The following is a 19,375-nucleotide window of genomic DNA, read 5'->3' as shown; positions in this document are numbered from 1 at the left end:
CATATACTTCGAGTGGGTGTAGCTTCTGATTTCAGTCTCCTGTGTTGTCCGACGAAGTTGTCACCGTTTCATGGTGCTGCCAGTTTAATAGAAACAAACAACTATAGTAAAAATTTCAATTCTATCTTATGAAATTTAGCATGGAATCTATGCTCAATGCACTCCCATTTGAAGCAGAAATTAGATCATGAAATCCGTTTCTTTCACTGACTTCTTTCTCATCAAAGTGATAGCGCTTTGAGCCAATAACCGACAAAGTAAAGGAACTCGTGAATCCCGTGCACCACGTGCACTTATGACGCCCAGACTGCAGGTGTGACCAGACGACAGTCACTGAGTGAGACGAGAAGAGGCGAGCAGGCGTGGCAGGATACCTTTCCAGGGAGGATTCACTGACTGTGAATATGTCTTGAATATTTTTGTTAACGATCTCCGTTAAAAAATAATATTTCAACGTATATCATTTACATGCGCTTTATAAATGTTTTGAAATTTTCGGTGCAGTTCATTTGATGATAAGGGCAATGTAACGATTCATCAGGTGAATCTTGGCAAAATCTGCAGATTAAATGTTTTTCTTTGCCAGGTATGTTCAAAGGTCATTGTTGGCCCCAAGCGACTATTCACAATGCTCTTATTACTAGTTTTGTGCAACTCAAACGCAAGCGAGAGGTTTTATTTATTACACTGAAAACTTTGGGAAAACCTATGTCGTACAACCAATGATCAGAAGATCATAAATCTGTGCATCCAGATAATATGAATGCTTACATTGTCAAACTTACGTGTTCGTGCCTGTTTTTCATTAAAGTTGATGCTGTTGATCACTAGATGGTCTGATCCAGACTCGGGTATTAACAGATCGCCACCATATAGCAGGTTGGAGACACTTACAGATCGGCCTATAATACGGGATATTATGGCCGTGGGTCGAACCACTTCTGTTAATCTGCTGAAGAAAGAATATGGTCGAAAGGAACGAACTCTTTCCTTTGTTAATATTTCTAGTTTATATCAATTTATGCATATTATTTGCATGGGTGAGTGGAGGAAGTCATACCTGTAAAACCATTGTGTGCAGAAATTGATAGTTTGTGAAATAATTTTAAGTTTTACAGACCCCGATTATGGGTTTTTATTTAGAATTGTCTGCACTATATACAATGTCAAGGACTTCACTGCTGTATAATTGAAATCATTTCCAGTGCGTCGTTACACTCTTCACGCACTTGTCAACCGACTGAAGGGATTTAAAATCACTTGTAGTTAAAGGGGAACATCTTTCTTTTCATTTGTCTCTCAGAAAGCTGCCCCATACACGCGTTTTCTGAGGCAACAGGCGGGTTATATAATGTCAAAGATTGCTTCAGTTTTATTTAGTGTTCAGTTTGATAAATATTTCTCAGATTCAGCGATTTGGATTGCTGTGCGTTCGACAAGGTAACATATCGCAAACAGTTAATTAATTTCAGTTTTTAAACCATGTCCAACCAGTATAATCCAAATTGTCGAAATGCTATTTCACACCAAATCTAGAAATCGCTGTACTGCTAAAATACTGATAAAATGCCGTTAAAGTGCAGCCATCATTTTGACTGAAATATATTTTCCATTTTACAGTATTTTAAGACGATTTGTTATTAAAGAACTGATCATTATCAACCCATACTTGTAAGCGGCGAGTAACAGGATCGGATGGTTAGGGTCACTGACTTGGTGAATTGGTTGAAACATGTCATCGTATCCAAACTGAGTAGATCGATTCTCATACTGTAGATCACTGGATTGTCTGGTCCAGACTCGATTTTTTCCATACAGCTAGAATATTGGGAAAGATTTCCGCCCGTGACCCCCGTGTTATTTTATCACTCTTTAAAAAAAAAAACAATCGTTCATTTATCAAAAATCCTTAACGCTTTTACCCTAACCCTAAACCATATCATAACTCAAACCATAAGACCCAAATCCTAGCCCTAAAACCTCGAAATAATCATATTATATAAATATATAATACATCTTAAGCGGGGGTTACGGATGGAACTCTTAGCGAATATTGCGGAGTGCGACGTAAAACTACATTCGCTCACTGTTGCTTTCGAATGTATACTTGCCTGCCATTTCATCCGGAAGACGTTGCAGCAAACTGACTGTAGTAGTTACGATGCTGAAAATATACCCCGTGGTTATAATGTAGACGTAACTCTATTTCAGGTATCAGGTTCCCCAGTAGAGATACCCATTTACTGCCATGATGAAGGCGTACATCTCGGGAGTCTCCTGTCGGTTCCCAAAGTCCAATAATGTGCAGGTAATATGCCGTAATGGGTTTGTGTATGTTACTTTTGTGAATCTGCCATGGTTGAGAGGTACTTTGAACATGCAGCCTTCCAATTCAGGACTATATTTAACGTTAGTTAATATTATGAATTTAATGAATATTCCACTGAGCACGTTGGTAGTTAATGAGATAGGTCTACCGGGGACTGACTGTGCCTCTTTCCCAGTTTGCGACTAGTGTGGGTAGAATGATCGCTCGTCTAGTCGAAGACCCGGGTTGGATTTTTCACAATACAATAGGTGAAGATCATTTCTGGTGTCCACCACCGTGACATTGCTGTATATTACTAAGAGATGCATAAACCCAAACTCGCTCATTCAGGTGTATTCTGTGATCATAAACGTATGCGAAGTCACGACTCAGATGAACTTACACTTTGGATGAACATGTTGGCTGATATCTGATAGTGTCATCACTGCGATTTGGAAAATCCTTCCTTACCTCCATTTGGAATGGCATTGTATCTTCTCCACTGGAACGCTAAGACTCTTGATCTTTTACATTTACTTCAAGAACCAACAAAAGTTGAATTGGTTGCTCACGACTTCTACTGTTCTAAACGATATTTGGATGGGTTATATACTGACAAGACAGATCGCATCCGTTAAGTTAACTTGCTCAGTTTGTCAGACCCTACAGTGGACAACCTCTGAACACTGTTTATCTAAACATTATATTAGTATTGTATATAAATATACAGGTTAACTCCAGACAAGATTGCAGTAAACAAAGATACATGCTGCGTACACAAATGCGAATGTGTCGCATAATAAATTATACTAAACTGTCTAATCATATGTTGCCGTGTTGACAAAAGGAGCGTATCCCCAAATCCACACTGCTGAAACATGTGACCATCCTTCTCACCAGGAGTTCTGGCAGAACCTGATTGACGGCGTGGATATGCTGGGTCCCTCACGCTGGCCCCCGGGACTCTATGGTCTTCCTCCTCGGTCAGGGAGCATTCCAGACCTCGGGACTTTCGACGCAAAATTCTTTGGATATTCAGAGACTGAGGTATAGTGAAATTTGTGTTCTGTAGCCACGCCATATATATTCGTGATGCCTTTTATGTGGATGTCCATGGTAATAGATAGATCAATCCTGGTAATAACGAAAAACATTTGTTCTAATTCACGAAAGCAGTTTTAACGAATTCACTATTGCAATGATGGATTTTCGGAGACGGTCACGACATTTGATTGGCATTAACGTCTTCAGGTTAGAATTGGTTCTGAGCAGCCCATGCTTGTCGGAAGGGCGACTAACGGGATTGGGTGAGGATCGTTAACTTGGTTGATGAATATCATTGGTTACCAATTGCGTAGGTTAATGCCCATGGTGTCAATCACCAGATTGTCTGGTCCAGACTGTTTACAAACCGCCACCACATCGCTGGAATATTGCGGAGTGCGCCGGTAAACACTGCTTTGGTCCACAGTTAAACAAATGGCCGTCATCTAAGTTTAGCTTGGATATTAAATTGTTCACTGTAGTTGAGATATGGCATCACCTGGTGTATTTTGCAAGGCTCGACACAGCAACCTGCTGCTACGACTCCTGTTCGAGGTGACATATGAGAGTGTTGTCGACTCGGGGCTGACCCTATCCTCGCTGCGATCAGACAGGACGGGGCTTTATGTGGCCTGTACTTTCTCTGATGCAGACGTCATCACAACCTCGGCTGTAACGGACAGTGTACATGGTAAGGGCATAGTTTCACTGCACATTGTATATGATGTCCATCCATAGTGAACCGTGTGGTTTTAGTCTGACGTACGTCATGACAATGTCAGCCCACATCATCGAACACCTGTTTTCAATACTGATCCGAGACAAACCAGAAATTTCAGTGCATTTATATTACTTAGCGAATCAAGAACCCCTGAGTATCCAGATAACTGTCCTATGTCTGTCGTGATACAATAGTCATATGATACATCGGACATTATGTAAATGCTGAGTCGTAAATTTACTTTTATATAGGATTAACGAAACAGAGAAACTGGTAAGTTTCCAAGCTGGAACTAACAGACTGCTTTAGTCTTGTGGACTGAGCTTCAAAACCATTTCATATATAATGACTTTAAACTTAGGTTTTCAAATGGTTAGTATTCAAAACTGAATTCACAGCCGTGTATTCAATTTTGGGATTTTTATTTGGCTTGATATCTAAAGTTAGTCAATCGCCCAGGACTATTACCAATAGCTTCCCTGAAGACTTATTGCCGTGACATCTGAAGTCGACTGTAATCAGGTGTTACGTGTGTTCCAGTCAACCTGCGGTCGACCCTGTTGCAACAGCTGAACGCTTGGTACGGGTTCCATGGACCTGTGGCGTCCGTGGACACAGCGTGTAGTTCCTCAGTCAGCGCTCTACAGATGGCTGTCACAGATCTCATTACACGCAGATGTAACTATGCTGTTGTCACAGGTGAGATATTTCCTGGTATGCTTGGCGGGGCTAGTGACTAAAACATTCGCTCCTCACACCAAAGACCGTGGTTCCCAAGGGCTAACATGACTTAATGGCAAATGCAGTCGTTAAAATTTTGGCAATATGCTGTTGTCACAGGTGAGACATTTGTTGGTATGCAGATGCTTGGCGGGGCAATGCTTGGTGACTGTTCCATTTTCTAAGGACTAACATAACTTACTAGGACTTACTATATGATAAAATGTTGGTATTACGCATCATTTTATCAAAACACCCACCTGCCACCAAAACATAAGAAACGTTTCATGAAATAAACATCTGGACAGCCGGGCATAGTTGTTCTTTGCTGCATCGGTGTTCAAGTGCATGCAGCTTTTGCACGCGTCACATCAAAAGACATACATAGGTGGTAATGGTGCTAGATCTATTAAATCTGTATTTCGATAGACGAGAGCAAAAGGAACGCGTATGCAGCATGCAGACATGCATGTACGATGCTAAGGATATTCGCGATATTGAACGTACGTGATTTAAATGCCCATTTCACCTCTCCTTGCCCCTCTTTTACAGACACTGTGTCAACGTGATGGTTGTTTTCCTTCCCGTGGTGGTGGTGGAGGATCTGGGGACCACCGAATCGCAAGGAGTGCTGCTGAGTGTTAATTGCTAAGCAGTTGATCCTTATCAAACTCACTGTTAAGGATTCGTTCAGTTTTCAAACCGCAGATCCCCACCAACATACCCGGGTTAGAATATTGGCCTCCAATAACCCATGCTTGTAAGACGCGACTAATGGTTTGGTCAGGCACGCTGACTTGGTTGACACATGTATCCGCATTACACAGGTCAATGTTCATGCTCTTGATCACAGGATTGTCTGATGCAGACTCGATTATTTACAGACCGCCGCCATGTAGTTGGAATATTGGAGTGCGGCGTAAAACTGGACTAACTCACTCCTCGCCAACAAACGCTTGTAACAGGCGAGAAAGGAACAGGCTGTATGACGCAAGGTTGAAGCATGTCATCGCATCCCAATTGCGCATTTCGACGCTCATGTTATTCATTAGATTGTCTGGTCCATATTCTATTACTTGTATACGACCATCATAGAGCTGGATATCAACAGCGTCCGGACAACGTAAACACGTCACTGTAGGTGTATAAACATGCCTGCATTTGCTATGATTATTTTGAATTGTTTCCTTACTCTTTCCTTTGTAGGCGTCAATTTGATTCTGAGTCCGAATTGTTCGCAGTCTTTCAACAGATTATGCATGCTCAGCCCCACTGGAGACAGCCATGTATTCGACATCAGCGCTAACGGTTACGTGAGATCAGATGGAGTAGCAGTTCTCATCTTGGCGAGGTGAGCATACAGTTACAAAATATTTCAAATGTGGACTGTCTTGGTATGTGCTATGGTCATTTAATGATCAAATACTCCTCAACACAGGCAATTTAACGCATGTATTGATGCTTTTGATACTGATTTTAAAATAGGGATGCCTCAGCTTCTGAGAAAAAAACTTCGAGATGATGTTAGTTCTTTGGGGTTTTTTGCGTGGATGGAATCTGGCACTCCTAAACACTACACGCAAAAAAATATTTGGCCCACACAGTACATTGTCTGTTCTCCATGTAACTGCCAGGAATCAAGAAATATCCTCAAATTTAAGGATACACGAAAAGAACATGCCTGTTATTTGAATGCAGAAATCCGGAAAGATGCGAAAGGATATACGCAACCATTGCGGACATTGCTGTCAACTGCGATGGTCACAAGGTCGAGGGTGAGTCAGCCATTATGTCTTCATTGTCCATCATGAACTGTGTGCATATCTTACGACAAACTTCAATTTGATGTGTGGAGTAATGGCAGATTCGTGATTATGGTTTTGCAGGAATAGTGTACCCAAGCCAGTCGTCTCAAGGCAGTCTCCTAAGATCCTTGTATGGCGAGAAGTTGATTCCTACATCAAGTCTTGCCTACGTCGAGGCTCACGGCACAGGCACTCAGGTAAACTATTGACTGTAATGGAGATTCAGTATAGGGTACTATAGCCGTAGCTATATGTCCCTTAGTGCAATTGATCCCATGTTTCTTAGTTTAGACGTGGCTATGTTTTAACAAACCTTAACTTGGAGGTATAATACCGGAATTCCCCGTGCTTAAATGAAAAAAGCACGAACTTCTTTATGACTTAATGAGAGGACAGACTGACATTTAAGATAATGACTAGTCTCATATGTAGAGTGTTTAGAGCGGCACAGTCCCTGCATTTGGAAAGAGGCGACACTCTAATCACATGTGCTATATTTCACGTGGTCCTAAGTACTTCAATTCACGGTAAGGTCTCAGAATTGTTGACTGACGATGTCATTCCCAGGATTTTACACAAGGTTATTTACATACAACCACTATACATGTATTTCTGGAACGTTGTTGAGTGCACCCTTAAACAACACACAAAACAAACTAAAAAGGTGAAGAAAGTGAAAAAACTGCATCAGAAGTGTTAGTTATGTGCGGAAATATTTGAAGAAAGACACAAGTCAAAACGTAAATGGGGACAAGAACCTTAGCTTGTTTGTGACATTTTGGGTTCGTTGATACCAATTTTTATGGACAGAAGTATGCTCTTTATTACATTTCTCTTCAACATTATATATCTGTCCCTAAGGCTGGTGATCACCTGGAGTTGAACGCAATGCTGGATGTCTTGTGTGAAGGGAGAGATGAACCACTCTTGGTTGGGTCGGTGAAAAGCAACATGGGTCATTGCGAAGCAGCTTCAGGTTAGACGGTCATCTTTCAAAGAACTCCCATTTTTCATATAATTCATATTCAAGATATGATTTCAACATACCGTCGAGTACTTTTGAAACGGATATCCAAGGCTGTAATTTCATCGTGCGTGACTTCACAATATTAATCACTCGTGAACGTCCGGGGAAGAATAGGCCTTCAGCAACCCATGCTTGCCATAAAAGGTCACTATGCTTGTCGTAAGCTTAAGAGGCGACTAACGGGATCGGGTGGCCAGGCCTGCTGACTTGGTTGACACATGTCATCGGTTCCCAACTGCGCAGATCAATGTTGATGCTGTTGATCAGTGGATTGTCTAGTCCATACTCAATTATTTACAGACCGCCGCCATAAAGCTGGAATATTGCTGAGTAAAGCGTAAAACTAAACTCACTCACAATGTTAATATATTTATTCATCAATGACCTTTGGTACAGATAGTGTTATGAGATCTTTACATGCAGTATGATTCTTCTAACTCAATAGTCACAAAACAAGTGCTTCTTCACATGATATTCGGGCTATATGTTATTTTCTGTTCAGGGTTATCTGCTGTGGTCAAGTGTATAATGTCCATGCATCATGGCATGATCCCACCATGTCTTCACTACAAGACTCCTAATAAGGGTATTGAAGGAATACCACTTGGCAAGATAAAGATTGTGGACACATGCCATAAACTTAAAGGCCAGTATTTATTTGTTTTGCTTGGCAAAAACTTACAAGTTTCTGATTGAACACCGGTATGGGTTTTATCCACTGGATGAGTTCAGTGGATAAAACACGGTTCACTGTTGCCCTTCGGGACACGTTCCATCGAAATTATAGTTTTTAAAACATGGAACATGAAATCCAATGGCGTTCAAATCTCAGGTGTTTAAATTATATTTTTCCGGTTTGTCGTTGCCACGTAGCATTGTTAATAGACAGTGTTTCATAGCATCTTCATGTATCTTTGGGACATTTGCACAGTCCATCCCACCACCAGCGTCGTGTATATTTGTGGACAAAGCATCTACTCTGAGCTGGTTCAGTCCAAAGACACTAAAGATGGTCCTTGTTCTCGTCTTGTCTGACATTCATCATTATAAAACAGACACAAACCCCGAACAAGCACGTGTGTGCACGCACATGCATAGGTTGATGTTTCTAAGATGAACATTTCTCAAGTGCAGTAACTTGGCTATATGTCTGTTCATTGACAGGTAGGATAAGTATCATGGGAGTCAACTCATTTGGCTTTGGAGGAGTGAATGGTCATCTTATTCTCATGTCCTACAAGAACCCACCAGATGAATGCAGAAGTAAGGGTTCCTGGAAAATTCAGTAAACATATATCTCATCCGAAATGTACAAGTCTACAAATGATAAGGAAACTTAATGTTGGAATATAACTGTATTAGATAGCAGCATTGAACTAACCTTGTTTACACGTTTTACTGAAAAATAAATAATTACAAAATATGGGGCGAAAACAAATTAAAAATGAAACATTATTTTTATTTATCCTGACTCATGCTCGTTGTGCTTATCTCCTACCTCTATGTGAAGATTATGGAACGCTTGAAATCCTTGAAGTTCCTGCTAATTGAAGCCCCCCCTTTTCAAGACAATACAGTCACATGACAAGCCATGCTTGTCACTGTCTCCATCGCCCGACGAGGATGGTTGGAACAGTCTACGTAAACTTAGTCTCAGTGTATTTCTTTACACTCCACCACTGAGTCTAACAAAACCTTGTAGAAGGTCGCGTCAGGTAACCTTTGAGCGACCAGTGACCGTCCAATCAAACGTGAGATAGATTTAACCAATCAGACAACGGCTACTATTTAGGGATCGGAGGGACTTTCAAAATAGTCAGGTCACTGACAGAGATCTCTCCACAAACAAAAATCTGCATATGACAGTAATTTGACCTGCAGTATACGCGCTTTGGGGTTTTTGTTGACATGGTTACCATTAGCTAATATTTCCGCATGATGACATCCTTGACTATTGCCAAAAACATTATTTTCAGCGACTGTTTACACACCGTTGTCATGGTTGTACGTACAGCCTGTGCATCACCCGGAAGCGAGCGTACGCTAAATAGCTTTCGGAATCGTTCGGGTACGAACCTTTTCGAGAAAAAACGTTCAAAAGGTATGTTCGAATGTCCATTTTTGAGATTTGGTAAGCTGTGTTCTGATTGGTCAATCTCAAAGGTTACCTGACGCCTCCTCCCATAAGGTTGTGTTAGACTCAGTAGTGGAGTGTAATGAAAAGTACTGAGGATAAGTTTACTTAGACTGATGGTTGGAAGGACTTTGGGTCTCGCTACGGCAATAAGTGTTTCCTGTTATTTCAGACCCTAAACTAAATTGTGTCGTAACCTTATGTTGACCACGCCTGACATTCATGATGGTAGAGATACCAGCGAGACTTCGTCTAGATCAAAGAAGAGAACGTCGTCAGAATCGAGATCATCTCAACCTAAGACACTGAAGTCGTCGTCATCGTCTAAGTCTTTAACTACTAAATCAGGGCTGAAACTACACTCAGGGTCTTCTACAAAGTCCTTCAGTGATGAGATCGTCCCTCCTGACGAACGTCACATCTACGGCGAAGTTCTACCACTTCCTGAGCTAGAGATCATAAGCACTCCTGATCAAACTTCAGCGTCTGCTAGTCCTTTATCAACTACGTCGACAACAACGCTACAACCTTCAGAGAGTTTACTTTCAACACAGACATCTACACTCAACACATCAGATGCTTCTGCGAATCAAACGCCTTTGCATGCACTGCAGTCACTGGACACCGGCCTCTTCATGAACAATTCACCACTCACATGATGAGTCTGATGGATCGCCGTTTTGAAGAGGAACGGAAACGTCAGTCATTAGCTACAACTACAGTCACCCTGTGTGACGGTTCATCGGCTGTACTAGGTCCGTCGAATGATGAGGATGAGTCGTATGCACGCTCCTTTTCACGAAAATCATCGAGATGAAAAGTGTAATCAATGCAGTGCGTCGTTGTGAACAGCACTGAGAAACAAACTACTGATGGTTCACACGTACATCTCCACAATAGTGTTTTACATAACCCAGCAAGGATCGACACGATCTCACACACTGCTATAGCTGACCTTTCAACTCTTCGACATCGTCGAAGACTTGAACCTCCACATAAAGGCATTCCAGGTGCACGCAAAGTCATGCTCGACGTACTGTCTCGCCCTCTAAAACCATCTCCAACGGAATGGATGCTACATCGAGAAGTTTCGTCGTATCCGTAGGACATGCGGATCTCCACAAATACACGTATTTGTCACAAGGTTCGACAAGCACATGGGCAAAAACGCTTTCAGCATCTCGTGGGAATGGCTGAACGCTTACGTGTTCCCCCCTGCAGTACTACTACAGAAAGTCATCGGAAAGGTAACGGACAACTCTGATACAACTGATTTTGGTCACGCTTTACTGGCCAGCGAGATATTGGTTACCATACTCATCGAGGAACTAGGACAACCAACACTACACCTGCCAGATTTTGAAGTACCTATTCGTCAATCCGCACACCAAACAATCACACGGCAATCCGACATCGTTCCAGCTTCACGTTATCAAAGCCCGCTTAAAACATCGGGGATATTCAACAAGAGGGGCGACGACCGTCATCTTAGCTCTAAGTAAATATACACACACCTAATACGACGATAAATGGATGCTGTTTGAAAGATACACCAGGAAGAAAGGCCTCACTGCAAAGAAGACCACACATCCTACTTGCGTATTACTTGTAATTTTCAGAATAAAATTGATATTTATATTTATTCTTACTCATGGCGTCAAGCCCTCATAACCGCCCCTACTGAATTCACAGTAAATCTCGTGTTGAACTTATGAGATTTCGGCGAGAGTGACAAGCAGGGATGGTCATGTGACCGTATTGGCGAGAAAGGGAGACGTCCGGTTCAATTAGAAGCCTTTAGGGAACTTCAAGGAATTTCAAGTGTTCCACTATCTTCGCATAGAGGGAGGGCACAAGCATAATACGCATGCCTCGCGGATAAGTGTAAAATATATTAGTTTTATTCAGAAAATTACATTGTTGAAATACTCACGAATATGGTACAATCAGAGACGCGCATGGTGTAATTGTCAACAGTGCCCCAATGTAGTATTCGAAGTACTTCTTGTTATTAGAGGCAGGAACGTATCTGGTCCCCTTAACCGTCCGGAGCGAAGAAGGCATGACAAGGATACGTACGTTCCTTGAGAAGCACTCGGAAAATGTTGGACTGTTGAGGCTGATGAGTAGATCCATGTTGTCTTGCGACCCTCGTCAACACATCAGGGGTTACGCCATTGTGGATCTGCCAGAGATCGGTAAGAACTCTTGGATGTTTGTGGTTCTTCACAATGAACATTCGGCTCCAGTCATTACAGCGATCATGTTTCCAGCTTGTCACTGGAGTCCCTCATATTTGTAAGCTGTGACTGGTATATTGAGAAAACATGTATTCTCCCATTTGACTGTGACAGATATATTAATGTGATAGTTAAAGAATCGGATGCACATCAATGCATTGGGTCATTTTTCATTTAATAGCAGTTTTTGTTTACCCTTTCAGACGTTGACAGATAGGACATTTTTATGCCCATAGTCAGCGTGAAGGGGATGATATAAAGGGCGGTTGGCTTAGTCAGTATGTGCCTTAGTGGGGTATCTGTGTTGGCTATATCTGGCACTATGTAACCGATGTAACACCAGAGTAGAATATGTATGCCCAAATGCATCCACGTCGGTATTGAAGTCTAATAATCTTCACCGTGGCGTTAAACATCACTTACATTAGCACACTGAAGTCAGTAACGTCATGATAGCTTTTCTAATAATTTCGTAGGCTCCGATCACACGTTATGATCATTTGAACTGATAAAAGCTAAACCTCGTAAGCTAAGGGATAATAAATTTCTCGCATTTCTGCTTCATCTGATGTATCAAAGATGTATGTGTGAGAACAGATCTTCATCCACCATACTATCATCCCCTTTCAAACGTGTGTATTGCTTTCAATGCAGTATGCAGACCATCGGCAACAGTCACATACACTGTCAAGGTCACCACTGGCAGCAAGTTCGGAGCTGGAACTGATGCGAATGTGTTCATCCATCTCCAAGGAGATTTACAGGAGTCAGGTAGAGTCTAAGACCTTTTGGGAACAGATAGAAAGGAACACATACCTCAAGATTGTTCTGGGCTCCATTTTAATGTTTCTCATCTCATTTTTGATTGTCTAGAGACTCTAAATGTGAACATTTTCTTCTGGAACTAAACGTCTTTTTAGCCTTTAGTTGTACGTTATAATAGCATAGGGTTGCGGAAATAATGCTAGATTATTGTGTTGTTTGACAAGCCCGTGACAACAAACCTTTGGAGTCTAATGCATTCATTTTATATGCGATGAATTTGCCTTTAGGGAAAATTGATTTGAAGGACAGCAAAACACCCGAAAAGCAGTTTGAAAGAGGGAACACGGACGAGTTCATTATCACGACAAAGGACGTTGGACACTTGCAGAAAATTGTGTGAGTCAGCTGTCTGAAGACACACCAGTCCTACCCACAATTAATCATTTGTTGTATCTCTGTGATGTTTCTTTCTTCTAATCCATGTGAGGCTAAACTACCTTCTTTTCCCACTTCAACTACCAGGATCGGCCATGATGATAAAGGTGCAGCTGCCTCCTGGTTCCTGGGTCACGTGACAGTCCACTCTTCATCACTGGACTTCACGTGGACATTACCTTGTGAACGATGGTTAGGCAAGGATGAAGATGATGGACGTATTGTTAGAGAGTTGCTTCCCCTTGAGAAATGCCCTTTACGCCAAGACCCTTGTAAGTGCAGTCCCCGATAGTGTACAATACAAACTGTCAGTTGTTTTGCAAATTTACATTATCCTCCAAATGTACCTTCCGTATCCTTTGCGTCATTTGTGATGACAGTACTGGGCATCATACCCCAACCTGCCACAATGAATACTATGTGCAATGAACCTTGTTACCTTTGTATCAATACAATAATTTTCCTTATCCTGACTCATGCTTATTATGCGCATCTCCTCCCTTTATGAGAAGATAGTGAAACACTGTAAATCCCCTGAAGTTCCCCTCTTCCATATTTCGGTGCTTTACCCAAAATTTAGCGTTTTATCGCTTTGGTCTGTGTTAATTATCATTATGATATGAAATTGTTAATAAGTTTATGTATTTTTTATGTTGTTGAACATGTATTTCATCATGTGAGATTACTAATGAAATCGTGCTCATGGTGTAGGTTACAGCTCAAGCACAGTCAGGATTTCAGCAGGGTTCCCTTCATGCTTCATCTGGACACAACAGCTTGAGGTACGGGTCGTCTTCACTGCTGAACACGGATCTTCATTCTTCACAGGAGAATGCGCGCATTCATGCAGGAATGTTTTCTGAGAATGCGAGCTGTTCCACTAGAATGACGCATGCGGAATCAGCAAACTAACTTCTCGGTTTAACGCCGGAAGTTTCCAACTTCCAAGAGGATAGGATGAAGAAGGATCACCAATTCGTTTCCAGGCGTCTGGCGTTGACACCAGGCAGCGAGGAATCCAACAAGATTAATTAGATTCTTAGAACCCGGCTACTACAGTCATCCTGTATCAACGTGCGGAAGCGTGGAAATTCCTACATCTGTATAAGATAACGATATAATCTTCAGCTGGAGAACACCGGCACAACGACCAGGACAGACTACCTACGTCAGTATTAAGTGGTGGAAGGTTTCGTGCGCTTCTAGACAATCATGTATACACGTGCTCACTCGTATCTCCAAGACAAGCCCGAACGCTAGTGAGGGAATCACCGGCTGCACAAGATTTCAGATGATCATTTGGCTGCAACACTGGTGACATCATCCCTGGTATCTGATTTGTCTTCAAAGGACAACACCCTGCGCAGAATTCTGCCAGTGTTTTCGTGTCAGGAAGTCGTCTACAGATGTAAACAACCCTTCCATCGTTGGAAAGACGTTATTTACAAGCCAGACAGCAGTCTGTAGCAGCGCGTGTTTGTTTGGAGAATTGCGGCAGTTTTTAGCCGCGACAGCCAACTACCTATAAGTAGACTTCGCATGCAGAACAGCTCACTCACAGCTTAGTGTCGGTGGTATAAAGACGAAGTGATTCCGGTACCAACATCTTCATGACAGATGAAGCGTGTACCTGTCCGTACTACCTCATTGACTGTCTTGATGTATACACCTGGAACGTAATTAAGCACCCCTTGATATATTTCATGATAGTAGAGCAGCTGTTAACCATCGTTTAACATGAATGATATCTGTATTACAACACATCTCTAGTAGTCTAAAAAGGTGTTTAGTTCCTTTGCATTTGTCACAATGCATCCCTTGTGCACATGAAGCATACAACCCACACCTTACCCAAAATTCAGTGTCTCTGACATGCAATTTATGGGGTATAAAAGCAGAGCAATTTGTAACTGTCCCCATTAATGAATACTAAAATGGCGACGAGACGACTTTCTGAAGCACTAAGGTGGCAAACTGTCGGCATGCATGCAACAGACCTGTCCTTCAAAGCTGTTTGACGACGATTGGGCTACAGTCACTCGGTCATCAGCCAACTTGTTTGAAAACATCAGATGACAGGAGATGTGAGAGATTGTGCAAGGCATGGACAACCCAGGAAGACAACGCCCTGTGATGATCGCAGCCTGGCACGTTTGGTAAGGTGAGAACCCCTTGCCACTTGTTCGGTTTTGAAGCGCCTCTGGTTACCCCACAGACGGTTATCCACCAGAACTATCAGAAATCGCCTTAGGGCACTTGGTATGAGGTCCAGAAGAGTCATCAAACGTCCTGTTCTGTCTGATCTCCATAGGAGACGGAGTCTGGAGTGTATGGCCCGTTATACTGAAGGCCTATAAAGCAGCAGAACGTGAATGTCCTCGAGCCTCCAATCCACATGAAGTAAGAGCGTTTGTCAACCGCCACCTTAGGACATTGCTGGCATTCATCAGTTTGGGCCACTTCGTTTTCCACAACAACTAACGGTTCCCTTTTTATCACGAGTGATGATGACCCTGTACTTGTAAAGGAGTTACTTGTACATGAAGAAGGGTCGCAACTCTGTTATGAGGACATCATGAAGAAAGAGTTGCCATAGATAGTTAGTCGGAGGAAACAGGTATATCTAAAATCTCACTCGTTATCACGTGATTTGTTGAGACCAAGATGCCCTGCGGAGTAAAATGGTTGGGAGTCCATGTGCACGTCTCGAACAGACTACCATGAGTGGTTATGGTCGTGTACTCGTACTGAAGATAATTGTTCATGAAGAAGGGTCTTGATTGGAAATCGTGACATGCAGTTGCATAAGACACTAGAAGGACGCTGGCTGATCTATATTATAATCACGTTCCAGTCAGCGATCGCTTAACAAGATTAGTTCGACTGGATGTGATTCTCTCCCCCTCCCGTTTTACAGATGATCATTGGAGGAACAGGACCGAACTAAAGCCGTTATTGTTCACGAAGTGGGGTGGGGTGGGGCCTAGTACTGGACGTACTTACGTGGCAGTGAAAAGAATGAAGCATGAAGGATCTTAGTCTGACCCGCCGCTTCCGTCGGATTCTGCATCGATAATAAGCATGAATCAGGATAAGGAAAAATATGTAATTGATATTTTATACTTATCCTGAGTCATGACGTCAAGTCCTCCCAACAGCCCCTCTCAGACACGCTGCATTCCCAATACTTCTCGTGTCAGGCTTATGGAATTACGGAGAGAGTGTCAAGCAGCTGGTCATGTGACCGATATGGCGGGAGAGGCAGGCTTCCTGTGCATGAGTGAGATTGTATGTCCACTTCGACACTAGGGAACCTCATGGGAATTCAGATCTTCTCACAGAGGGAGGAGAGAAGCATAATAAGCATGAGTCAGGATAAGCATGAAGGAGTCAGGATCACTCTTATTCAGAAAATGTACATCTGCCTTGACGGTGTCACCAACTAAATGAAGGGATGACTGAAGTTTGTCGCTTTGTGTGATTGTAAGTTCACCCGCCCATCGTTCAATATAACTGTAAAACCTGACTATATGGTCATATTTGTTGACTGCTTGTAAACGGGTCGTAAGTTTAGTCCCGACAATGTATGGGCATCCTTCGTGGTGTACGCCACCAGGTTCTGAGTATTGAAATATTGAATCCCTACGTATTTTGTGCTTGGTAAATACCTGAAATCAAAAGAGACTGGAAAATGAAGATAGGTTTGAAAACGTCAGTGTACAGACTTATGAACGTTGCTCTATGTTGTTGATGTTGAAGCTGTGTCCGTGTACTGGTCACCACGAATGCAATACCGACCACCCCTATGGCTACTCGTACAGGATATAGCCTGGTGCAGCAACATGCCACACTCGGACCTACTGCAGTTGGACGTATTCAAGAGATCTCTACAGGAATCTGACAAGGTTACTGTTTGTGCTTTTCGGTTCAATAAAGTTAGATTAAGAATATGTCAGTTGTAAACAATGCGTCCACATAAATCCGATTGTAAGGTTTGTTCATTTTTGTGTTTGCATATTGTCCGACCACGGCTAGAACTGTGCTCACTGCTTGTCACTGGATTGTCCGGTGATGACTGTATTATTGTACGGTTGGCATGTAGCTGAAATAATGTTGATTTCAACGTTAGTACAGACACAAGACACACAAACACCAGTGATAGAATCCAGATATAGGTGAAGCAAGTAAGAAAGTATATGTTCTTCATCTGCTTCTTTGAACTATGTAATTCCTTTATGAATAAGCAAAGCATTAGAGTATGCTGAAGAAATTGCAGTTGTGAATGATGTCATATAGTCATATACTCATGATTTTATTAATAGCCACCACAATTTTATTGTTTCCAGATTCTTCGCAGCCTGGAAACAGATGTATCTGTAACAGAGAGCCTGGAGAAAGGAGCAGCGTTTAAACCAGCCACCAAAGTCTGTCTTGTTTGTCTGACAGCTGTTAATATAGGTAGTGTGTGGAATATCCTTGCAATGAATACCTTCATTAATCACTTCCCCGAACTGTCAGCCCGTACCCCCAGATTCTCTTGACAGATCAAAGACATTCAATTAATATATTACTGGGTACTGCGTTAATGAAACAAATGAGGATTATTAATATGCATGCCGTGATTCAAGATTCCAATATGACAGTACCTGCTAATCCCTTTCACACGAATCGTTTATCATAACTGCTACAAACCAGGCGACAACTATTTTGTAAAGATATTAACACTTTGATGCATCTGAAATTCGAATATTTATCACTATCAATAATGTCAATGTTATCCTTCTTCTATCCGAAGTTTCAGTGTAAACAGTGTTAACGTAAAATCATACTCACGCACGAGTACCCTCCCTTCCCTCCATAATTTGGCGCCAATATTTGTTACATGACCAGCCATATTTGTGACTATCTCTTCCGCCAAACAGGAAAGTTGCGTTGCATGACTTAGAGTCCCTATAGGGCACATTTGTCTTGTATATTTCGGTCTTTATTCCAAATTTTGCTGTATATGGTTTTCGGTATGTATATTTGATTGTATGTTCGTACAATTTGGGTTACAAATTACTTATTTTATACGTGTTGCTTGTAAGCTTGTAAGCATGTATACTTATAAGCATGGTTTATAATTTGATTATGTTTGCTGAAAACGTGTTTGAGTTGTAGATACCAGTTTTCAGCGTCCGATCCACACCGAATATGTCCGTCTTGCATATTCTGTGCTTCTAATGTCTGCTGTGTTTTCTGTCGTCTGAAGAATTTAATCAATAGTTTTGGCTATTTGTTGACGTGCAGGGTTCAAGGTAAGACGGTATCTTACCTTGTCATGTGGTGTGAGGCAAATGATTGAGCTAAGAACCGTATACAGATTGCTACAACTGATGTTTGTAATTCTAGTGAGATGTCGTGCGTATCTTAGGAGCGTGACTCTGATTTGGTGACGGACTCTGCACCAGCTAAGAAGAGATCTACGTCAAGGGAATCATCTGTATCACAGAGTGAGCAATCTAAATTGTCTTCGTCATGTACTGCGAATGCTTGTGGAAATCGTTTATGAACCTCCTATACTTCTGCCAGAATTACCTATCATCAACAGACCCGTGAAGGTCCCGTGGTAGAATAGGCCTTCAGCAACACATGCTTGCCACGAAAGGCGCCTATGCTTGTAAGAGGCGACTAACAGGATCGGGTGGTCAACTTCGCTGCCTTGGTTGACACATGTCATCGGTTCCCAAGATCGATGCTCATGCTGTTGGTCACTGGACTGTCTGGTCCAGACTCGATTATTTACCGCCATATTGCTGGAATATTGCGGGGTGCGGCGCAAAACTAAACTCACTCACCTATCATCAACAGATCAAAACCTGCTGCGAAGGCAAGGACTGCTGCTGCAACTGTTACACAACATAAATCATCTGATTTACCTTCGGCACAGAGATCTTCGAAGGATGACAGCTCTGCCAATGCAGCGCACTTACATCGTAGGTCAGAAGAGGCATCAGTAATCTCAGAAGAATACTCTACACATCCAGCGCAAGTATTTGATTACGGGCTCTTCTTGGAACAGTTCACGCAACACACGATGTCATTAATGGAATGGATCTACGCGGAGGAGCTGCTACAAAGGCACTTGCAGCGAATGATTTCGCACAGGAAGACACATCTTATTCTCAGACCCTGTT

General features: G+C 42.2%; 1 protein-coding gene across 2 annotated transcripts in view; it reads left to right on the top strand.

Annotated features, from left to right (window-relative positions):
- Positions 1-311: 311 nt before the first annotated feature.
- LOC137276977 (fatty acid synthase-like) overlaps positions 312-19,375 on the top strand; it is a 40,391-nt gene continuing 21,327 nt past the window's right edge. The window contains exons 1-17 of one of the 2 annotated variants that reach the window (XM_067808629.1): positions 312-398; positions 2,212-2,308; positions 3,209-3,355; positions 3,869-4,043; positions 4,614-4,772; positions 6,000-6,144; positions 6,492-6,568; positions 6,680-6,795; positions 7,460-7,574; positions 8,128-8,271; positions 8,790-8,888; positions 11,775-11,957; positions 12,654-12,770; positions 13,052-13,160; positions 13,287-13,471; positions 16,959-17,104; positions 17,546-17,657. In XM_067808629.1, coding sequence (XP_067664730.1) covers positions 2,249-2,308; positions 3,209-3,355; positions 3,869-4,043; positions 4,614-4,772; positions 6,000-6,144; positions 6,492-6,568; positions 6,680-6,795; positions 7,460-7,574; positions 8,128-8,271; positions 8,790-8,888; positions 11,775-11,957; positions 12,654-12,770; positions 13,052-13,160; positions 13,287-13,471; positions 16,959-17,104; positions 17,546-17,657 — 2,089 coding nt within the window. In that variant the 5' untranslated portion in view covers positions 312-398; positions 2,212-2,248. The remainder of the gene's footprint in view (positions 399-2,211; positions 2,309-3,208; positions 3,356-3,868; positions 4,044-4,613; positions 4,773-5,999; positions 6,145-6,491; positions 6,569-6,679; positions 6,796-7,459; positions 7,575-8,127; positions 8,272-8,789; positions 8,889-11,774; positions 11,958-12,653; positions 12,771-13,051; positions 13,161-13,286; positions 13,472-16,958; positions 17,105-17,545; positions 17,658-19,375) is intronic. The other variant, XM_067808630.1, reaches the window with a different exon arrangement.

The sequence above is a fragment of the Haliotis asinina genome, chromosome 3 (assembly GCF_037392515.1).
Source record: "Haliotis asinina isolate JCU_RB_2024 chromosome 3, JCU_Hal_asi_v2, whole genome shotgun sequence".
Taxonomy (NCBI): Eukaryota; Metazoa; Mollusca; class Gastropoda; order Lepetellida; family Haliotidae; genus Haliotis; species Haliotis asinina.
The sequence above is the reverse complement of the archived record's forward strand: the minus strand, read 5'-3'. Positions and strand labels throughout refer to the sequence as shown.